The following is a 19,302-nucleotide window of genomic DNA, read 5'->3' as shown; positions in this document are numbered from 1 at the left end:
TTCCAAATGACCGTAAAACCGAACGTCATTCGATATGTAAACAGACCGTATCGCGATGCTTGCTAAAGCTTTAAGGAGAATGTCTTTGACGAGAGGATGTGGTAGCTGAAGCGCGATGGAGCTTGTAGGTCTCTTTCTTACAAATATATATACAAGACTTGTTACATAATGAAAAAAAAAATATATTAGAATAATTGTTACAATATAATATATAAAAATTATAAGTCTTGTAGATAAAGACTTGTAGACTTGTAGACTTGTAGATGTAGACTTTCGACTGTGAATAAAAGGCGCCAATTATGAAAGGCCTTATACGGAATTCTTCAATCTCTTCAGTAAGCAATAAATGTGAAGACATTTCACAATTTCAATATATCTGAGAATTGATCACATGTCGATGTAGATTATTCATATATGGGATTCCATCCATCCAGAGATCAAAACTCATAAATTAATAGTAGAAGTTAAATTGAACTAGTTTTAGACTAGATGTGAATTGTTTCCTTAATTTCCGATGTTTCTGAGGCCTCAGATTTCTGTGTCTGTTTCATGATCATTTGTAAATCTAATAAACAAATAGGTGATCAGCTTCCTGTGCCTGACACAAGCCGATTTCCTTAAGGAAACCCTTCACCGTTTGAGTCAATGTTAAATGCGCACATAGAAAGAAAATCCAATGGTGCACAAACGGGGAATGAACCTACGACCTCAGGGATGAGAGGAGCACGCTGAAGCCACCAGGCCAACACTGCTCTATAAGTTTAAGTATATTATTCTAAAACATTTGTACTATTTAACTATTTATTTATTATGCCAACGCAATTTTTTTTTACTGACACATTTACTGCACAGACAGCATCTCAATCTGTAAATACACAGATATTATTTTATTATACTCGTCGTATTTTCAATATAGAAGTGTTACTGTCATATTGCAACGAAGTTAAATTTTTAACTAATTAGACTACTTAACACTGTTTAAACTAGCGCAAGATACCCGGCAATTCAAGTTGTTAACAGCCAAAGAATGGGTGACAGAATTAATTTAATTTAGTTTTTCAAATGAATAAATAAGGTCAATTTTCGTGTTTCACACAAGTTTCTCGAGTATAATTTTATTATAAAATGTTACCCCAACTACTAAGGACCGTCTTTGGTTCGAATTCGAAAATAGTCTAAGGAATCTTCTCAGTTTAGTTTATAGACCAGAGGTCCTTGCATAATTTATATGATTTTTAAACGATTGTGTATTATTTTATAAATGATTTGGAATATAATATCCCTAACGATAGGTAGGATAAGCAAATAAGAACAAAAAGTATACAGCATATACGTAGTATAATTGTCAATAATTTACTTTGACGTATAAATAGTTCAAATTTAAGCGTTTGCCTGGATCCAACTTGTGTAACGGGACACGAGTGCATTAACACCTGGGTATCTTGGGTGGGCGCACTCCATGTGACCCCAAGAGCAGACACCAACAACGGCGTTGTTATGGAGGAGGGGCCCACCAGAGTCACCACCACACTGGTCGCGGCCACCGACGTCCAAGATACCAACACATAACATGTTAGCGTTTACCACGTTGTTGATTTCTCTGTAGCGGTTGATGCAAGTCTGAAGATTCACGGTGTACAGTTGTACCTCTCGGAGTTGGATTGATGCGGGTCCGTTCGACTAAAAATACACAATAATAGATGAAACTTACCTTATAATAAGAGAATTATGCATCATACAATAAATTTATACCAATGCAAACACAGTAGTTGTAATAAACTTACGGAAGTCCATCCCCAGCCGATAGCCCATACAGGTGCGTTGTCAGGAAGCCAGTAGTTGGAGCTGGCAATAGATCCTCTAGCCACATTAGCATTGAAGTTGAAAGCTGAGTTGGTACGAATAACTGCTACGTCATTGTCAAGGATCCTACTATTGTATTGAGGATGGATTATGATGGCGTTGGTGTTGTGCACTACACCACCACTGTTACTGTTAGTTGAACCAACACGCATACGCCATTGCCGTATAGTATTTCCGCTGCAAAAAAGTTATTTTAATAATACTTCTGGAAGAGATCACTTGTAAGGGAATCTTGGACAGACCATGATTATTGGTTCATGAACGCCTCCTACATATGATGCTGATAAAGATGGACACTACTTACATGAAGCAATGGGCAGCGGATAACACAGATCGGTTGTTTATGATGGTTCCACCACAGTTCAGGTAGAATGTACCACTGCCGGATCGCGAATACAACATTGCGACTGCATATGGGTATTTGCTAATGGTTGTCACCGAGCCACCCACGATCCTTTGGAAACGCGGCTGCACGGCTGTAAAGGAATTAAAATATTTACTTCTGGTTCTGGTATTGCTGATACGTTGTACTTGATACAGTATATCTCAATACAAGTATGTATTATATGTGTTACTTTGATAGTCATTGGCGACTAAATCACGACTGACTAAATGCTAGTTTGCTCTTTTAACGTGACAACGTCTAATAAATCGATGAACGCCGGCTCCAAGCACGTAAACGCATGACTCATTGTCCCGTTACGCACACTGTCCCGTTACGCTCATTGCACGCTTGCGCCGCATCTATCTCTCTTCCACTCGATGCCTATGCGTCCGAGGATTCAGTCCTTTTAGTATTCATACAAAATAGTGATAATTCAATTTTATTCATAAAAGTATACAATAATTTCATCAGTGTTTTATTATGACGTTGTCCCGTAAACTATCATTAGAATTAAAGATGTTTACTATTTTAACGAAGTGTTTTTGAACTTGTTATGCACATTAAGGAGTGGTATAACCTAAAAGACAAATCCGAAGCAGTCGAAGTCCCCAAAAAATAATGTCCTGATTTCCTTGCAATATGGTAGAAGTGTTATATGGTAGAAGGTCACGTTTTGGTAAACGACTTTGGTCTAGAATCTTTGTATCCTGCCTTAGAATCAGGGTCTCGAAGCGTGTAAGCGCAAGTTGCCGTGTAGTTTTTTAAGGCGCCAAATTTTGATTTATTTATTAAAAAAACGGGAATGAGGCTCACCTGATCTTAAGTGATACCCGCCCTTAGACACTGAAATTGCCAGAAGGCTCGCAAGTGCGTTGTCTGCCTTATGTCTTACAATTAATAAAAATTACAATAATAATAATACTAAGGCAACTCAAATCTATTCAAACGCATGATCACCAATAACTTTGTAATATTATGGTTGTCTATATATAAAGCACGTAATATTAGTAAATTGAATACTATAACACAATTTATTAATTAATGAAAACTCAGAGAAAAGCAAAGAATGCAGAAACAAGTCTGCTTGTCAAGCCAGTAAGTAGTCATTTGATTCATAGATAGGTAGATTGTAGACCGTGAAGCCAACTTTAATTGAGGCCGATAATATTATACATTATACAATGATGATACTGAATCTATACACTAAAATATACTTCCACAAGTTGTCAAACCATTGTTTGATACGTAATTTTACATATATAAATAAGAATATAAGCTTTAAATTTGTGATTAAAATGCTTATATTACAAATATCTAATACAATTGTTAAAACTTTAATTTATAGTTGATTCATTGAAAGAAAATCTCTGATTATTTAACCCTGTTATCAGAGTAATTATAATTAAAATTTAATAGGAATAACTAATAACTTACCAGACACCGCGACCACGGCGAGGCTCAAAAGAATTAGAATCTTCATATTGTGTTACCAATTGTGTTAATAAAAATAACATTGGTCGCACTTTTATATAAAGATGGGCTTACTGATATCTAAAAGGAATTAGATCGGCTGGATTAATACAGATACGGGGTATACAAATTCCCAGAACTATTAAACGCGGTCAAGCGTGAGTTGTTTTAATTTAATTGTATTAGAGATTTTTAATTTTTCCGTGCTATGCACCACCACTTTGTGGAACTACCTGCCTAGAGGTATTTTCGAACCAATTCGACTTAAAACCCTCAATAAACAGCGTAACCTTCCTTTAAAGAGTAAATATAATAATTTGCGCACTGTCTTAAAAAATGTATCAAGTACAAATCAAATTTAAAACTCCTTAGAGTATAGTTCTTGTGTGCATTTGAAATATTTTTTGACATTGGCTTTCATCTATCGTCATTATAATTAAGGCCCATTTAGATGGAGAGAGTTTCTCGTCTCGAAGGGACGATTATCGAAAGAATATAAGAAGTTTCTTCGTCTAAACATTCACACCTCTTGCTCTTCCTCTTTGGCCACAATTGCCTCGCAAAGGAAAATTTATTATTTCCGTGTAAACAGAATTCCAAAAGCAATAATCGTATTTCGAGGTTTTGTGCCAGTTGCTACCATGAATGCAGTGCGATAGGGTATATTCATTATATCTGCTCTTCTAAGAAAATAATTAATGAAACGCAAACGGAAAAAAGATTAGAAGCTAGGTCAAAAAATGGATAGCTAGGAGAAACAATTTTGGAGCATCTTTTGGAGCATCATCATCATCACACATAGTGCTTGAATTGCAATTTAGGTACGTAAATATTTTCAGCCCCAGCTCCAAGTCCCCAAAGATGATTTTACTTTCTTTCTTGTAAATACTGACTTCTTATATTTTTAATTTTTGCACTAATTTCTTTGGGGCCAAATACCTCAACACACAATTCCCTCGTAAATGAATTAAGAGCTGCATTTCTCGCATCACGGTTTTTATAATTTTCATTTTCCGTGTTCCACAAACACGCATAACTTCTGTAAAGTTCAATGAACTTAATATTATCGGCAGCGCCAAAATTAAAGGATTTTTGTGTCCCCAATAACACCCTTGTAATCACCAAATTCGAATGAAAAATCTCGCACTCATTTAGTACGATACTCGTATGCCCATAAAAAAATGTCATACGAGGTCGTACTATACTAGCCGAGATTCTCGTAGTAAGAATCTTCTTACTAAAATTTCGATGTGTAGACACAGGAAATTATCGCCTAGTGATAAATCACTGGCAAATCTCGTATGACATAATCGTAGGTGAGAATTCTAGTCTAAAGATTTCTTGCCTGTATGGAAACATTTTGATACGATAATGCTTTGGCGATTATTGCTGGTGATAGTCGTGTACGATTTCTCGCACCAAAACGAAATCTCTCTCCATCGAAATGGGCCTTTAGGGTAATACATTATCAATTTAAATTGTGTCGTTGCAGCGTCACCACTGCGACGTTTCTCATACCTATTATTTTTTATACATGCCCAATTACCGGATGAAAGCAGGGGGGGAGGGTGATCACTTTTTCTTAATGCTATCAGCCTTGCGATTCTGTAACTCACTTTTCGAACTCACACAGCGGTTTTCGCATCGGCGGTCGCTCTCAAATCAGTCGTGAGGCAGTCATTTTATGATTTGGCATTCTGATAAACAATGAACTACAAGCTCCCACCTTTTCTCTCTTGCGTCGCGACGTCGTGCGTCGACGCAACGCAGATTTGTCGTTACGATGTCACGATGCGACGCAACGCAGTAGTAGGGCCTCGCCCTTTACTGTAACAGTGATTATTTTAATTAAAAAAAGGAGAGTTGCCTCCTTTATATGTAGTGAAAATTCTAATATGGTATAAACCTCTGAATTCAATACAATTATTATAAATTAAATGTAATTTTATTCCCTAAAAGGGTGACTAGGAAGTGTACTTAAGTTTTATGTTTACATTTACGAAGGATCATGTGTTATTTTTTTAATATCACTTTTTTTCATTTCAATAGAATTTCACAAAAATTGACCAACATGATAAGAATAATAACTCTATTATCTGTTTTAATGTAAGTGATAGCAATAGATAAAGGATCAACGCTTAGGGAAGTAATAAAATAAAGTATTTTCCTAGAAACGCTTTAACAGGAAAAAATTGTTACAAAATCCTTTAGACATAAATTTTATCTCATTGCAATAAATCGATAAACTACCAACGAATTGATAATTTAACTAAATGATTAAAGTATTAGTTTCTGCTCAAAGCGAAAATTATTTCTTGACACATCAGTTCAGTTTCCGTGATCAAGAAGAGTCGGGTAGGTGGTGTCCAAAATACATATATAAAAACACCAATAAATGAAAAAGGGTGTAAAATTTGATTGAAAAATCTTCTTAGTAACAATTTCTTTGATACTTGGAACACCTCCAAGCTTTATGATCACATTAAGCTGTCTCTACTACTTGCTTGCTTGCTTAACCCATAGATGGGGCAGAGGGCGTCCACAGTGAGTCGCGTTCGGTCAAACTGTCGATACTACGCCTGTTAGTAATCATCGTATTACTACCGGAGAGTAGCATCGGACTTCCGAACCATCTCTATCTCGTTGTCAGGCGAAGCAAACCCGGCGGGGATCGAACCTACGAACTCACAGAGTCGCACGCTGAAGCCACTAGGCCAACACTGCTCTTAGTGTGTTTTAAGGTTTTCATAATAACTAAGGGGATGCTGTCATCAATGCAAGAAGTGACGCTCTCCAAGGAACAGTTTAGTAAGTACATAATATATGTTTTATCGAACTTTTTATATAAAAACCATTTTAATTTCCCTTTCAAATACGCATTGTACAACTTTACAAAGCATTATACAACAAAACCCTTAAAATAGAAGTACAAAAAGTTAGAATAAAGATGATATTGTGTTTTTTTTCCTATGGAATTCTCATTCAGCATTCGCTGAAACAGGTCAGGACAAGCAATACGCCCAGCATGAGTTTTCAGCAACCCCATTAAAGAGACAGGCCGGCATACATGTTCCTATGAAAAACATTGAGTTGATTAAAAACAGTTATTTCAATGCTAACCTTTACAAATATTCAATTGAATTCATTACAAAAACTTAAAAATAATGGTGTAACTTCACGTACTAATACTTAATAGGAATAACTTTCCGCACTATACGATATATCCGACTGTTCTTATCTTTTAATATGTCGTGAACGAAAGTAATTAAAATATATAAAGCACATTGGTGTGTGTATATACCTAAAGATACATTAAAACCTCTAGTTCCAGAGTTGTTGTGTTAACTAGAAATAATTAAAACATTACCGTATCCATTAAACCTAATTAGAATAAGCTTGTTAGTACAAACTACGAACTATTATGTTCGCGCCGAGCGCCTAATTACTGTAGGAAAGGTTCTATATGAAACTCAAGATATGCCCCGACATCGCACGTTTCTTTATCTTCTTTAGAATCTAATTATATATTAATAATGCTATTAATATATAATTAAATCCTATACAATTGTAATTAATTTATAAGATAAAAGAAATATAAACATGTTTTAAGAATTTTTATTGTATAGATACGAATTTACGTTGATCATCCACCCGAAGTGGAATGGCTGAGCCTAAGTAGGAAATAGAATATAAAAAAGTGTGGCACATGCGCACAAACACAATGCACACGCGGCATTGCCAATTCAGACTCAAAATTGCTTTCACCGGGGAAGGTGAGGTCATTTGCCGCTCACTCCAGTGAGCTTCCTTACTGGCCTTCAGGCGATTAACCACCTCACCACCAACACACCACAGCCATGGTCCGAGTCTCGCAGGAAAACAGCGCGAGCTGAGCTGTCAAGGTCCTTAAGGCCAACTTAAATTCTATAACAAAAAAAGAGCACAGGCACTTTTATACCTATATTATTCATCTGACATAATTAATACACACAACTGACTTATATACCCAACGCACGACCCCAGGTTGGAAGTCTTACGGTTACACCACTGAGCCACTGGTCGTACGTGCAGTGTTTGTAAATATTTTTATTTTATAAATATTGTTCAACCAGCACGGTTTTTTAAAACGGGTGATTGCAAAATAATTGCATTACGTTTTGAACCACTTTGGTTTTGATATTAGCACTTGAAATTGTTTCGATATTTACTATTTTTTTAATAACGCCGTTAATAATTTACTCGTAAGTGTTTTGTAAACTATTTGTTTGTACTTTAATGCAAAGTATTTGTTTTATTATGAATCTTACCTCTCCCATTGTTCCTATATAAGAGAAAATATAATACATTATACCTACTTCAACGGTTACTCAAAGATTTGACGTTGGCTTAAATAATATCGACATAATTGATGCTCAAATTCCGACGAAATCCATACACGCCCGAATATCGACGCGGAATACATTACAACCTATTCAATAGAGGGTTCAAATTGATTGAAAGCGTGTTTGTTTTAAGTGAAAAATAGATTCTTATTTTAATATCATATAGACCCTTGTAGTAACTTAAAAACTAATTTAGGAAAAAGAGTTTCGTTTATCTTATCTCACTATAAACTTAATATTCAAAGTCAAAATATTTTTATTAATGGATTGCCCCTACTCTGCCAGTAGCGCTGTTGTCACAACCTTGGATTAACTGTCGCTGAATCAAGCAGATTTTAACATACACACACAAATACACACCTTACAAGCATCCATAAATGGATTTAAAAAATTATTTTGTATTATTTTTAGTAAGCTGTAACATTATCTAAATAAATCCTGCGGGAGATCAGAGACAAGGATCGGGATAATTGGTAAAGGGCTCGGTCACATATAAACTTATAAAAAAATTACATTTTATACTGGAGAGACAAATTTGCTTATATTTTGTTTATACCAGATTCTCGATTTATATTATATAAAATAAATTACTTTTAAAAGTGAAACGTTGTTTTATTTTTGGTTTAAGTAAAGGTAATTTTGTGAATTAAAAAATATGACATACGAATGTATCGATTTTTCCATATTTTTGAAGTTATACTTCTTTAGGCGCGTTATGAAAAATTGATTAGAGTGAAATTTTACGATGCGCGCGCACCGTGACTCAAAATTAACAGAATGAAGTTGCCCACGGATCATGCTACGGCATTGGACATAATTTAAAAACAACATTCGAATAATAATAGAATTTATGTTACACTTAATGTTTTAAATAAATAAATAATAAATATTTATTTATTTAATTTTTCAAATGTAAACTGAACTTTATTGACTATAATGACTCCTTTTCCAGTCTTTGATTATTTAATTGTAATTAATTATTTGCATGCAATCAAAAACTATTTTTAATAATGCCAGAAAAGTATTACTTCTTACGCGCGTACATATAAGTACACGCACCTTTTTTTTAGATCATTTGTAGGTTGCACTTGAAACAAAGAGAAGTTTTCTCCATGAACATAATGACCTACACGGATGCAACCACAGTTCTTAGCTGTATAACCTTAGTTCCTGTAGCCTAAGCAAGAAATGTGTGCGTCCTGTAACATAAATTATTCTACAAAATTTAAAACAGGAAACTTCATGAATATTTTTCAAGATTTACGACTTGTAAATGTACGGTTGCTTAAACTTATCTTTCAAACTTGGTACCTATTACGAAAGTAGGAAAAATAAATAGTTATGTAATAGTTGAGCATAGAACCACGCTCTATATGATTAAAAAGTCTCAACTTAATAAAACTTTGTGAGCAAAGGCAGCCTAGTGGCTTCAGCGTGCAAGTCTTATCCCTGAGGTCGTAAGTTTGAACCCAGGCTGTGCAATGGATTTTTTATGCCGCTCGTACGCTGAAGGAAACCATCTTGAGGTAATTGGCATGCCTAATTTAATTGCTCTAGAGCAGTCGGTCTCGACTGCAACATGCGGGTCCGTCTATGGCCAGCGTAACTCAAAAAGTCGACAGTGTGTGTCGCGCACGCGCACACCTGTTTAATCTCTTAAAAAAACAAATGATCATGAAACAGATACAGAAATCTGAGTTAGAGATATATTTATATACTAGCTGACCTGGCTAACTTCGTTCCGCCCTACAACCTTATAATATCGTTGTTACTTTAATTTAACTTATTTTAGGATTTCATTAATGTTAAGTATTACATTAATACAACTTTTTTGCAAATACAGAAATGTTTTATTGCTTGCCATTGCGAAAGAAGAATGGCAGTTTTACACATTAGGCATCTTCTCTCTAGCGTCAATATGGCGGTACTGCATGTTAAGCACTTTCTGATATCCAACATCTTTTGATCAGGATCAAAGCATGGTTATGCATCTCCTCATTCACCTCAAGATCGGAATTTCTTGAACTGACACGAATTCGACGTAAAATGATGCGTAGTTTTGTCAACAGATGGCACCATATAGTTTTTGCATTCGTAAAATTAATTAATTTATTTATTGTTATTCGATAACTTATCCGATATTTTATTCTTATTTTATGCTTATTCTGCTATTCGGGACGGAAACAAATCCAACAAATCAAAAACCATGGCAATCGGTCCAGCCGTTCTCGAGTTATAAGTGTTGTAACAAACACGACTTTCTTTTATATATATATAGATTTATAGCCTTATCAGAATACAAAATATACATATTATAGTTATTGTTTTTCTTAATAAAGCCTCCCCCATTGTCCTCCATTTTTCCTTATTGTATACCAATCTCGTCCGGGTCTTAGTCTTTCCAGCCATTTCCATGATTTCATCGGCCCACCTTTCACATTGCCCACCTCTGTTTCTTTTATGGCCTCTTGGTTGCAACAGTGTTACAATTTTGCTCCATTTATCTGCTCCTCTTATGGTATGTCCAGCCCATTTCCATTTTAGTTGTTTTTTTTTATATGTAACGTCACCCCCCCCTAATTTTTTATGGTTATTAAAAAACAGGTCTTATTTCTATTAACCTTCAAATATATTTATATCTAGACTATATTCGTTCTCAATTTTTTTTGTAGTGACACGGTCTACAATCTGCGCATACATATCATTGTGATAACGGAAAACCCTGAAACGCATTAACGAAGTTATTCCGGCCACTAAAGATGTACACCATTTCTCGACCCCAGCCACTTGGTCCTTCGGGCCAGTCAGTGGTTAGACCGATCGAGGATCCTCCCATTAGGTCGGATGAACTGTTTACCACCCTTCAACACTCCTCCATAGTTTATTTGAAACATAATAAACTCCTCTAGACTATACAGAGCATTTGTGGTAGCACTTACATTTTTTTAAGACATAATTTGAACGAAACACACACATAAAAACACACAAAATAATAATAAAAAATAACAATGCTTTTTTCTTTTAAATAACTAGGTACGTTTTAAATGTGTAATTTGTGTGTGTTGTGGTTGTAACTGGCCCTGGCTCAGCTTTATGCTAAGGAGCAGACTGTTTCACAGCGCTAGTCATTCTGCCAGAGACCACATATGCTAGTTAGCCTCAGTAGCAAAAAAGAAAAAGAGTGTAATAATAATAATACTTAGTAGAAAAAATAATTATAGTAAAAAATTGCAATGTGAGTAAAGAAGTCTTGTGTAAAAGTATATAGTAAATAAAAAAAATAAACATAAGAATTTTTACTACATATTTGTCAAAGTCTGTTTTTTATTGTTGAAGCGGTTTGACATCTACAAATCCCATATATAAAAAATATGAGCTCTTAAACATTTTGTTATTAGATAAATTAATGTAAGAGTTAATTCGACTTGTAATTTATTATTATTTTTTATATACTGCATAAACGTAGATGTAATATAGAGTAATTTATACATAATCCAATGTCTAAGTGTGACTAAAGTTAGGTGATATTTCCTAATATCGGATACAAGATATACAGAGGACAGACAAAAGGTTGTCTTCAAAGTAATAAAACACACGTTATGTAGCAATGTAATAAACGTGAAAACAACACTTTCCCGAAATTAACAGACTTCTGAAGGCTCATTTTATTTTGGGGATAAAACTTTTAGAATCTCAACTCTGATATATGACGTCATCTTGGATAACCATTCTACTGATTACATATCACAGGAAAATGCACTTTAAGCGATGGGCTCAGGGCGGATTTTTCAATAAGATAGATTTTATAATAGAATCAAAGTTTTAGTATTCGAGAGAGTTACGGTATAAAACTGTCTAGAAGATTTCATAACGTTTGTTATTGTTTCGAAACCGATATTAAAGACAAACAAAAAGTGAATTTCCCTAAGTATGTTAGTATAAATGGAATTATTAATATTATGTAACCTCGCTGTTCCAAATATATTTTCCGCGCTTCTGTTTACCTACAAACCTTTATTAACCTTAGATATTTTGTAACTTCATTTCTTATGAAAAATAAAGCTTTATAGGTACGCAGTGGGATTCGTACATAAGGAATTCATAGTTCACACTCAGTCTTGACTTTGTAGCGACATGTACATTGTACAAGCTACTGCTGTGACGTCATACCTTGAAAGGTAAGGAAGCCTTTCGATTCTGCTAAGGATATAAACAACTTCTCATCTTTAGCCCCTGGGAACTTCAGGCCAGTCAGTGGTGAGCCGAGGATCCTTCCTTTACTGTTCACAGCTTTGAACACATAGCTACTTGTTTCTTAATTTTAATTTTTAGAGACTCTTAGGCCGTGGGATTCAAGTGCACCGATAGATAATACCGGTGACGCCAGAGCTCCGACTCAACAAATAAGTATCGTAATATAGCGAAGAAGTGCTGCCAGCATTAAAGGGACACTGCCACGGGGACCAAACTTTTTAGATTTGTTTTAATTTACTATTTATTAATATTATTATTAAATAGGTGAATTTTGTAAATATAATCGAATTGTTAGAAGTTTTAGCTAATTAATATAAATTAATTAGTTAAGTATAATATATGTCGAAAAAACCTTTGCAGAACATCAAACAACGGAACGGGACACGTGTTGCGCCATGACCACTACAACCTCCTTCAATTAATTATAATGGGTAAAATCCAGGGTAAACGGCGTGTTGGTAGAAGGAAGAACTCATGGCTTCGCAACGTTGGAGAATGGACGGGTATTGCAACTGCGGAAGAGTTGCTGCATCTGGCACAGGACAAGACACGCTTCAAGATACTGACAGCCTCCAGTAATGGAGAGGCACTAAAAGAAGAAGAATATACACTTTTGTGAAGGCTAATTCATCATAGTAATGGTTATTAAAACCGTAACCCCGAGCGGTATTCTCTTAAGGAAAAGCATCAGATCGTCAGTGTAACTTTGTAAGTTTCAAGTTTTATTAATTTGACCCACTTTTCGTGGAATTTTCCTAATATTTCATTCAATAAAGGCTCACGTTTTGCTGAATATTTTAAATTCGATTTGCTCTCTTATTTTTGGGTTGTGAAGTATTAAAATGTAAATTGGGCCAGACAGAATTCTGGAAACTTTGCTTTGTTTCAAATAATATGTTTAACTAACTTAACTACTACCACTGCTGGTAATTAGTTGTACAGGTAGGGCTTTCAAGTCTGACAGCCAACATCCAGTAACAGAGAGATGGAGATACCAGAAGAAAACTAACGAAAACCCGTAAGTGATTTACTATTTGATTAGCACATGTTCTAATATTTTCTCTAAGCTATTGAGATGAAGGAGGGCTATAAAAACGAACAATGATGAGCTACTCCAGCTCCATACATGATACTTAAATGAGGCCTTAGGACACAATTTCAGACATTGTTTAGTACCAGGCAACCCTGCCTATGTTGGTTAAGACTTCAATATGTTCTCTGGGTTTTAAACATGATAGTTATATATTTTGTTGTACGAATATCAGAGCTTTCATACTAGCTGAAAGTAGATTTGTAATAGTTGTATCATAAGTAAATAAAGTTACTTCTTTCTTTTAAGAGATTTTGACCGATTTTTATTTCACCGTATTAAATATAGATCGTGATGAGACTATAAGAATGAATGGCATTTGATCACAGAGTTCTGACCTAAAAGATTGTAGCGCCTATATATATGGACTGTTGCAGTGTTGAAAAAATACATCTAATTAATATAACAAAAACAAAATCATTTACGTATTAATAAAACCTTTTCTGGAAAATGTCGTCTTTCGGCTATATCTTGTGTCTTGTACCACAGTTAATAGCTGCCATCATAGGTATTCGGGATCCAAGTTTACGGTGTATCTTAATAGGGTACTATGCTGTATCTAATGATATGGTTTGATTTAATAAGAAAGCTTCTTAGAATCATTTCCTTGAGCTAAATACACGATTTTCTTTGTTTTATATAGATAGATTGATAGATAGATATGATATGGAATTTAACAAAGTATTATACGCCAATGTTAGACGGAGGTTCTTGTATATTGTCATTTGTGTTACTTGTTATTGTTGAATTGCTAACATACTTTGACTGTTCGTTGGATATACTTACTATTCCTGCAGTTATCAGGCCAAGAAGGAGGGCTAAATACGGCCTTAATTCGGCGGCCAAGCCACATTTTAGGTAGCAGAGCCTGTGCAGTTTATTTATTTACACTTCGTTACATTTATTGAAAAACAAAATATAATACATACAAATTATAAGGGATGCAACGGTAGGCCTTATCGCTAACAAGCGATCTCTTCCAGGCAACCCTAGTAAGGAAAGAAAACTAAAAAAAAAAATATGATGGGTTAAGTGCAAGAAGTGCATAGCCAAATCTTATAAAAAATGTAGAATCACCAACCCTAACCTAAAATAATACAAATTTAATAAAATAAACTAAAATCTAAAAGGCTAATCTCACGGATTAATGAACCATGAATGATTTAGTGAGTCTGTGTGTAAGAGAGTGTGTCCCAGTCAGTAGTGGCAAGTTGAGAAAAATCCAAAGGTAATTCGAATGCACGCCCTCAAAGTGATTCACACGCTTAAGCCACCAGGTCAATACTGCTATTTCCTGCTAAGACTAGTTCGTTAATATAAGTAATTTTAATTATAATATTACTATAACAATGCGAATGCTCTGACAGAAATCTATACGTATAATCTGAATTTTTATTCCCGTAGTAAGTCTAGAACAGCTTTTGTGAGAGAGATAGAGATCTCTATGGTACTATTAAATACCAATAGCTTGAGACTAAGCTGCAGAGTTAGGGTGAGCATACATTAGATTTTATAAAACATTTCTTGTATACAAGAAATCTTATCTTTCTTTCTTTCAATTGTGTACATGAAATTCTTTGAAAACAATAATCGTAAAAGTAAAAATTATTACATTTCCATAATTATTTTAGTATTGGTAGCATTTTAAATTAAATATATCGATTTAACTTATTTGGAACAATTAATATTACATTATTTAAAAATTACAAGTCCAAACAACACTTGTACTGATGACTGAAGTTTTGCCAGTTCACTCAACGGAGAATGAAAGAGGTCCGTTAACCTATGCAGTTCATTAACTAAACCAATACACCTTAATTAGTCCACTCTTTTACTAATAGAAAGAAATAAATAAAAAAGAAATATTTTATTACAAAAAGGATGTACAGTAAAATGAGAAAGTTAGCTCCAACACTTGGAATCTCTGAGTCGTGGGCAGCTAATCTCTTCCAATAGACATACATGAGACATGATTTTAGGTACTTGACGTAATCAATCCTACATAACCTTTGCACAAGAAGCATAGTTCCTAAAGATTGTTAGTGAATGTATAATGATTTGAAGCGATAGTGAACATTTTGTTTATGGGAAAGTGGTTAAAAAAAATAATATTACTATATATATACTGTCTTTTGATAAAGCATATTTTATATATTATAACATTGAATAATTATTTAACAACAACAATCAAATGCTACTTGTGTGGACACGGGAGGAGGTCCCTCGGACGAGAAAAATGCTGGGGCGGCCGCAAAGCAGGCGGAAAATAATAAACGGCTCAAATATAAGAGTCTTTCCTCCAACTTCGATTTTGTTCCCGTTGGAGTAGAGACTCTTGGACCGTGGGGTACAAGTGCACAGGCGCTGATTAAAGATTTAAGTTCGCGCCTGGTAGATAGTATCGCTCAACGAATAAGTATCGCAATACAGCGAGAAAATGCTGCCAGCGTTAAAGGTACACTGCCACAGGGACCAAACTTTTAAAATTATGTTTTAATTTTCTTTTTATTCATTTTTAATTATTTTCATTATTACTATGTAGGTTGAGAAAATTGTAATTACTATACATTGAACAATTATATATTACTTTAACATTTACAATCCATTTAAAATCACCAATAGATTGTTTAAATAAATCATGGTGACATTACACTCGCTGTAATAAAGTGCGCATATTTGACTGAATTTGCATTTTCGTACATTTCACACCTAATGCACTTTTAATGGCCTTTTATTATTTATACCGGAATTGTATTTATTGCTGTTTATTCTTTATTACTAATTCTACTTGTTTGACAAGAAAACTAAGAGAAAAACTCGTGGAATTGAATTCTATCGAGATTAGGTATAGTCCAGCCCCATCTAGTGTATATGTCACCGTAAAATTGTAAATACCGTTAGATTGTAATCTATCTCGCGAGATTATAAACTGTCGAAAGATTGTGAACCTCAACGAACTGCTTACAATTTAACGTATTATTATTCGGTAGTTACATGAAATTATTGGAAAGTAAAATTAATCTGTAATTGACCAAAGAAGTTTGAATGATAACTAAGTTAGTGTAGTACAATCTACCGAATAATAATACGTTAAATTGTAAGCAGTAAGCTGAGGTTCACAATCTTTCGACAGTTTATAATCTCGCGAGATAGATTACAATCTAACGGTGTTTACAATTTTACGTTAACATATATAATATATATATAATATATTATATATGACATAGAAACAGATTGTATAAGCCAACTGAAAATCAGCATTGCCGATGTTAAATTAAACTGTTTGGTGTAAATATTTGTATGTTTAAAAGTGTGTGATAAATAACATAACAAGTTGTATAGTTATTTTAATTAAATTAATAGAACGGAATGGACGCTTGGCTGATTCACTTGAGTTCAAAGAGTAATATTGCGGTTTCAATTGTTTAAGTTTTGATTATCTTATTATACAACTGTCAGCTAAGTGGTTAAGGGTGCGATTCGTGAAAAGGAAACACGGTTTCTTATATACATATAGGCATTCGCTGGACTTTAACTTGTGAAAAATTATGTGTATCGACACCGCAGTGTAATCGGTGGTTTCACATCAGTTTGATGACGTCATACCCTGTGCTAATGGAGGTGCTTGTCACCTCAGCCTCTGGGGCCTTCGGACTAGTCAGTGGTTAGACTGGTCAGTTTAAGATCAGTGCACAGTATCCTTCGTTGAAAAGAGACAGTTATTTTGTTTGATTGGCAGAGTTGCTTTATACAGCCCCATCGTACCCTCCTCAGGCGGAAGAATAGACTCTCGGGCCGAGAAATACAAGTGCCCAGGCGCTAATCAAAGATTTCCATGGGAGCCTGGTAGATGGTATCGGTGACCCCAGAGATGGCTGGCACCTTCCTCGCTCTACGAATATATCCAGTAAAGATAAACAAGGATTAAAAAAACCGTTTTCTATTTCCATTTTTAATTATAATTACTATGAAGGTTAAAAATATAGTACATACATTTAGATATTAAAACATTGTTGTTTTTTGTAAAGAAGATAGCCGAAGCCGAAGACCGTGGGACACTTTAGCATGAGTTACTAAGAATTTAGATATAACTAGCAAACTCGGCGAACTCCGTTTCGCCATCAGATGGCTTCTTTCTGATGTAACATTTCCTTTAGAGATCCCGCTTTTCTGTTGAAATTTTTCCTGAATTTTCTTTGCTATAAACCTCACGGAGCCCGAGACCTTTCCAACGAATGCAAAACCGTGGAAATCGGTTTGTGTGTTCTGGAGTTATAGCGTCAGGAAGGAAAACCCGACTTATTTTTATATATGTAGTAGATTTAGACATGGAAGAAAGCAAACGTGTGCAGCATCGAGCTGCAACACTTTGTTATTAAATTATAAGTTTTATTTTAATTAAATTAGTTTATAGAACTTGATTTAATTACATTATATTACAAAGATTCATATATTATGGTTAATCCAATTTATATCACTATCTATTCCCTTTAAGCGCTCATAAAGGTGAATGAAGATATCCATTTAGTATGTCGATCGTGCCGACGCGTAATGCGGAAAAAATGAAATATGTCGGGTGTGAGATTAAATTAAGATCACGTCGGATTCCGAACTGTGAGAGGAATTTCTAATTCACTAAGGAATAATTGTACTGTGTGGATTGTGAACAGTTGAGCTGTCATGAAGCCAGTCTGGGGATTTGACGTCTATTATCTATAGTGGGATATAACTATGAACTTGTGTGTGTGTGTCTGAAATACTCTGTCTCTCTCTCTATAGTCGGTAGCTCATGTCTGTCGTGGTCAGCAAGGAAACATCTGGAGCTGACTATCTGCTTCCACCGGCTTCTATCCAACGTCTCTCTTATTACAGAGTACTGTTTTGATGACGAGTCTTTCAATTATCGCTACATCTGGTTGGTGATCTTTGACCTTCTGTAGTCTGTAACCACCATTACTCTCTCATGTCGCTCTGTCTTCTTTCAAAGAAGTATAACAATATTTACACGACAATTTCAGTAGCTTGCTTGCTTATTCATCTTTTCGAGTATTTTATGGTTTTTCTTTATTTATTAATTTAATTAACGATTTGATAGTAATTTAAACTATCGACGGTAAAATGATCGTAGAAAAAAAACATCGTAAGGAAATCGATTTACTTTAAGAGGTTTGATAGCAAGATATACAATAAAACAAAAGCCAATTTAACATATAAAAAACCACTGTATAATTTACGCGAGTTAACCGTGAAATGTACCTTGAATTTTAGATGCTCCCTAGTAGGGCCGGCGTGTTAATTTGCATTCATCTCTCTCTTGATGGTGATACGTGACAGAGAGAGTCATATATTAATCATGAGCTCCAAATGAAATGTCACCTGCATATCTCTCGATCTACAGTAGCCGATTCTCGACCGTGCGACACTTGTATTTTATTCAGACAATACAAGAATTCATAGGGTATTTTCCACCTATTAAAAAAATGGAAGCCTATTTCACAATAACTGCAAAAAGTTTCGAAGATATTAATGAGGCAATTTAAAGGCATAAAATTATTACTTTACCGATAATTACGAATTCTTAAAAAAAAATCAGTGGCGCTACAACTTCTTTCAGGTCTTGGCCTCAGATTTCTCAAGCTGTTCCATGATCATTTTTAAATCTAATAGGCAAGTAGGTGATCAGCCTCCAGTGCCTGACACACGCCATCGACTTTTTGGATCTAAGACATGTCGGTTTCCTCACGATGTTTTCCATCACCGTTCGAGCAAGTCTTAAATGCGCACATAGAAAGAAAGTCCATTGGTGCACAGCCGGGGATCGAACCTAGGACCTCAGGTATGAGAGTCGCACGCTGAAG

General features: G+C 34.8%; 1 protein-coding gene across 1 annotated transcript; it reads right to left on the bottom strand.

Annotated features, from left to right (window-relative positions):
* Positions 1 to 1,321: 1,321 nt before the first annotated feature.
* LOC125050350 (trypsin, alkaline C-like) lies at positions 1,322 to 3,783 on the bottom strand. Its single transcript, XM_047650120.1, has 4 exons — positions 3,683 to 3,783; positions 2,168 to 2,339; positions 1,785 to 2,040; positions 1,322 to 1,680 (listed from the first exon to the last, which is right to left on the bottom strand). Exons 1-4 carry the CDS (start codon positions 3,726 to 3,728, stop codon positions 1,381 to 1,383), a joined length of 774 nt encoding a protein of 257 aa, XP_047506076.1. The 5' UTR covers positions 3,729 to 3,783; the 3' UTR covers positions 1,322 to 1,380.
* Between the last annotated feature and the right edge of the window lie 15,519 nt (positions 3,784 to 19,302).

This window comes from Pieris napi, chromosome 6 (assembly GCF_905475465.1).
Source record: "Pieris napi chromosome 6, ilPieNapi1.2, whole genome shotgun sequence".
NCBI lineage: Eukaryota > Metazoa > Arthropoda > Insecta > Lepidoptera > Pieridae > Pieris > Pieris napi.
This window is presented reverse-complemented; position numbering and strand designations above follow the sequence as displayed.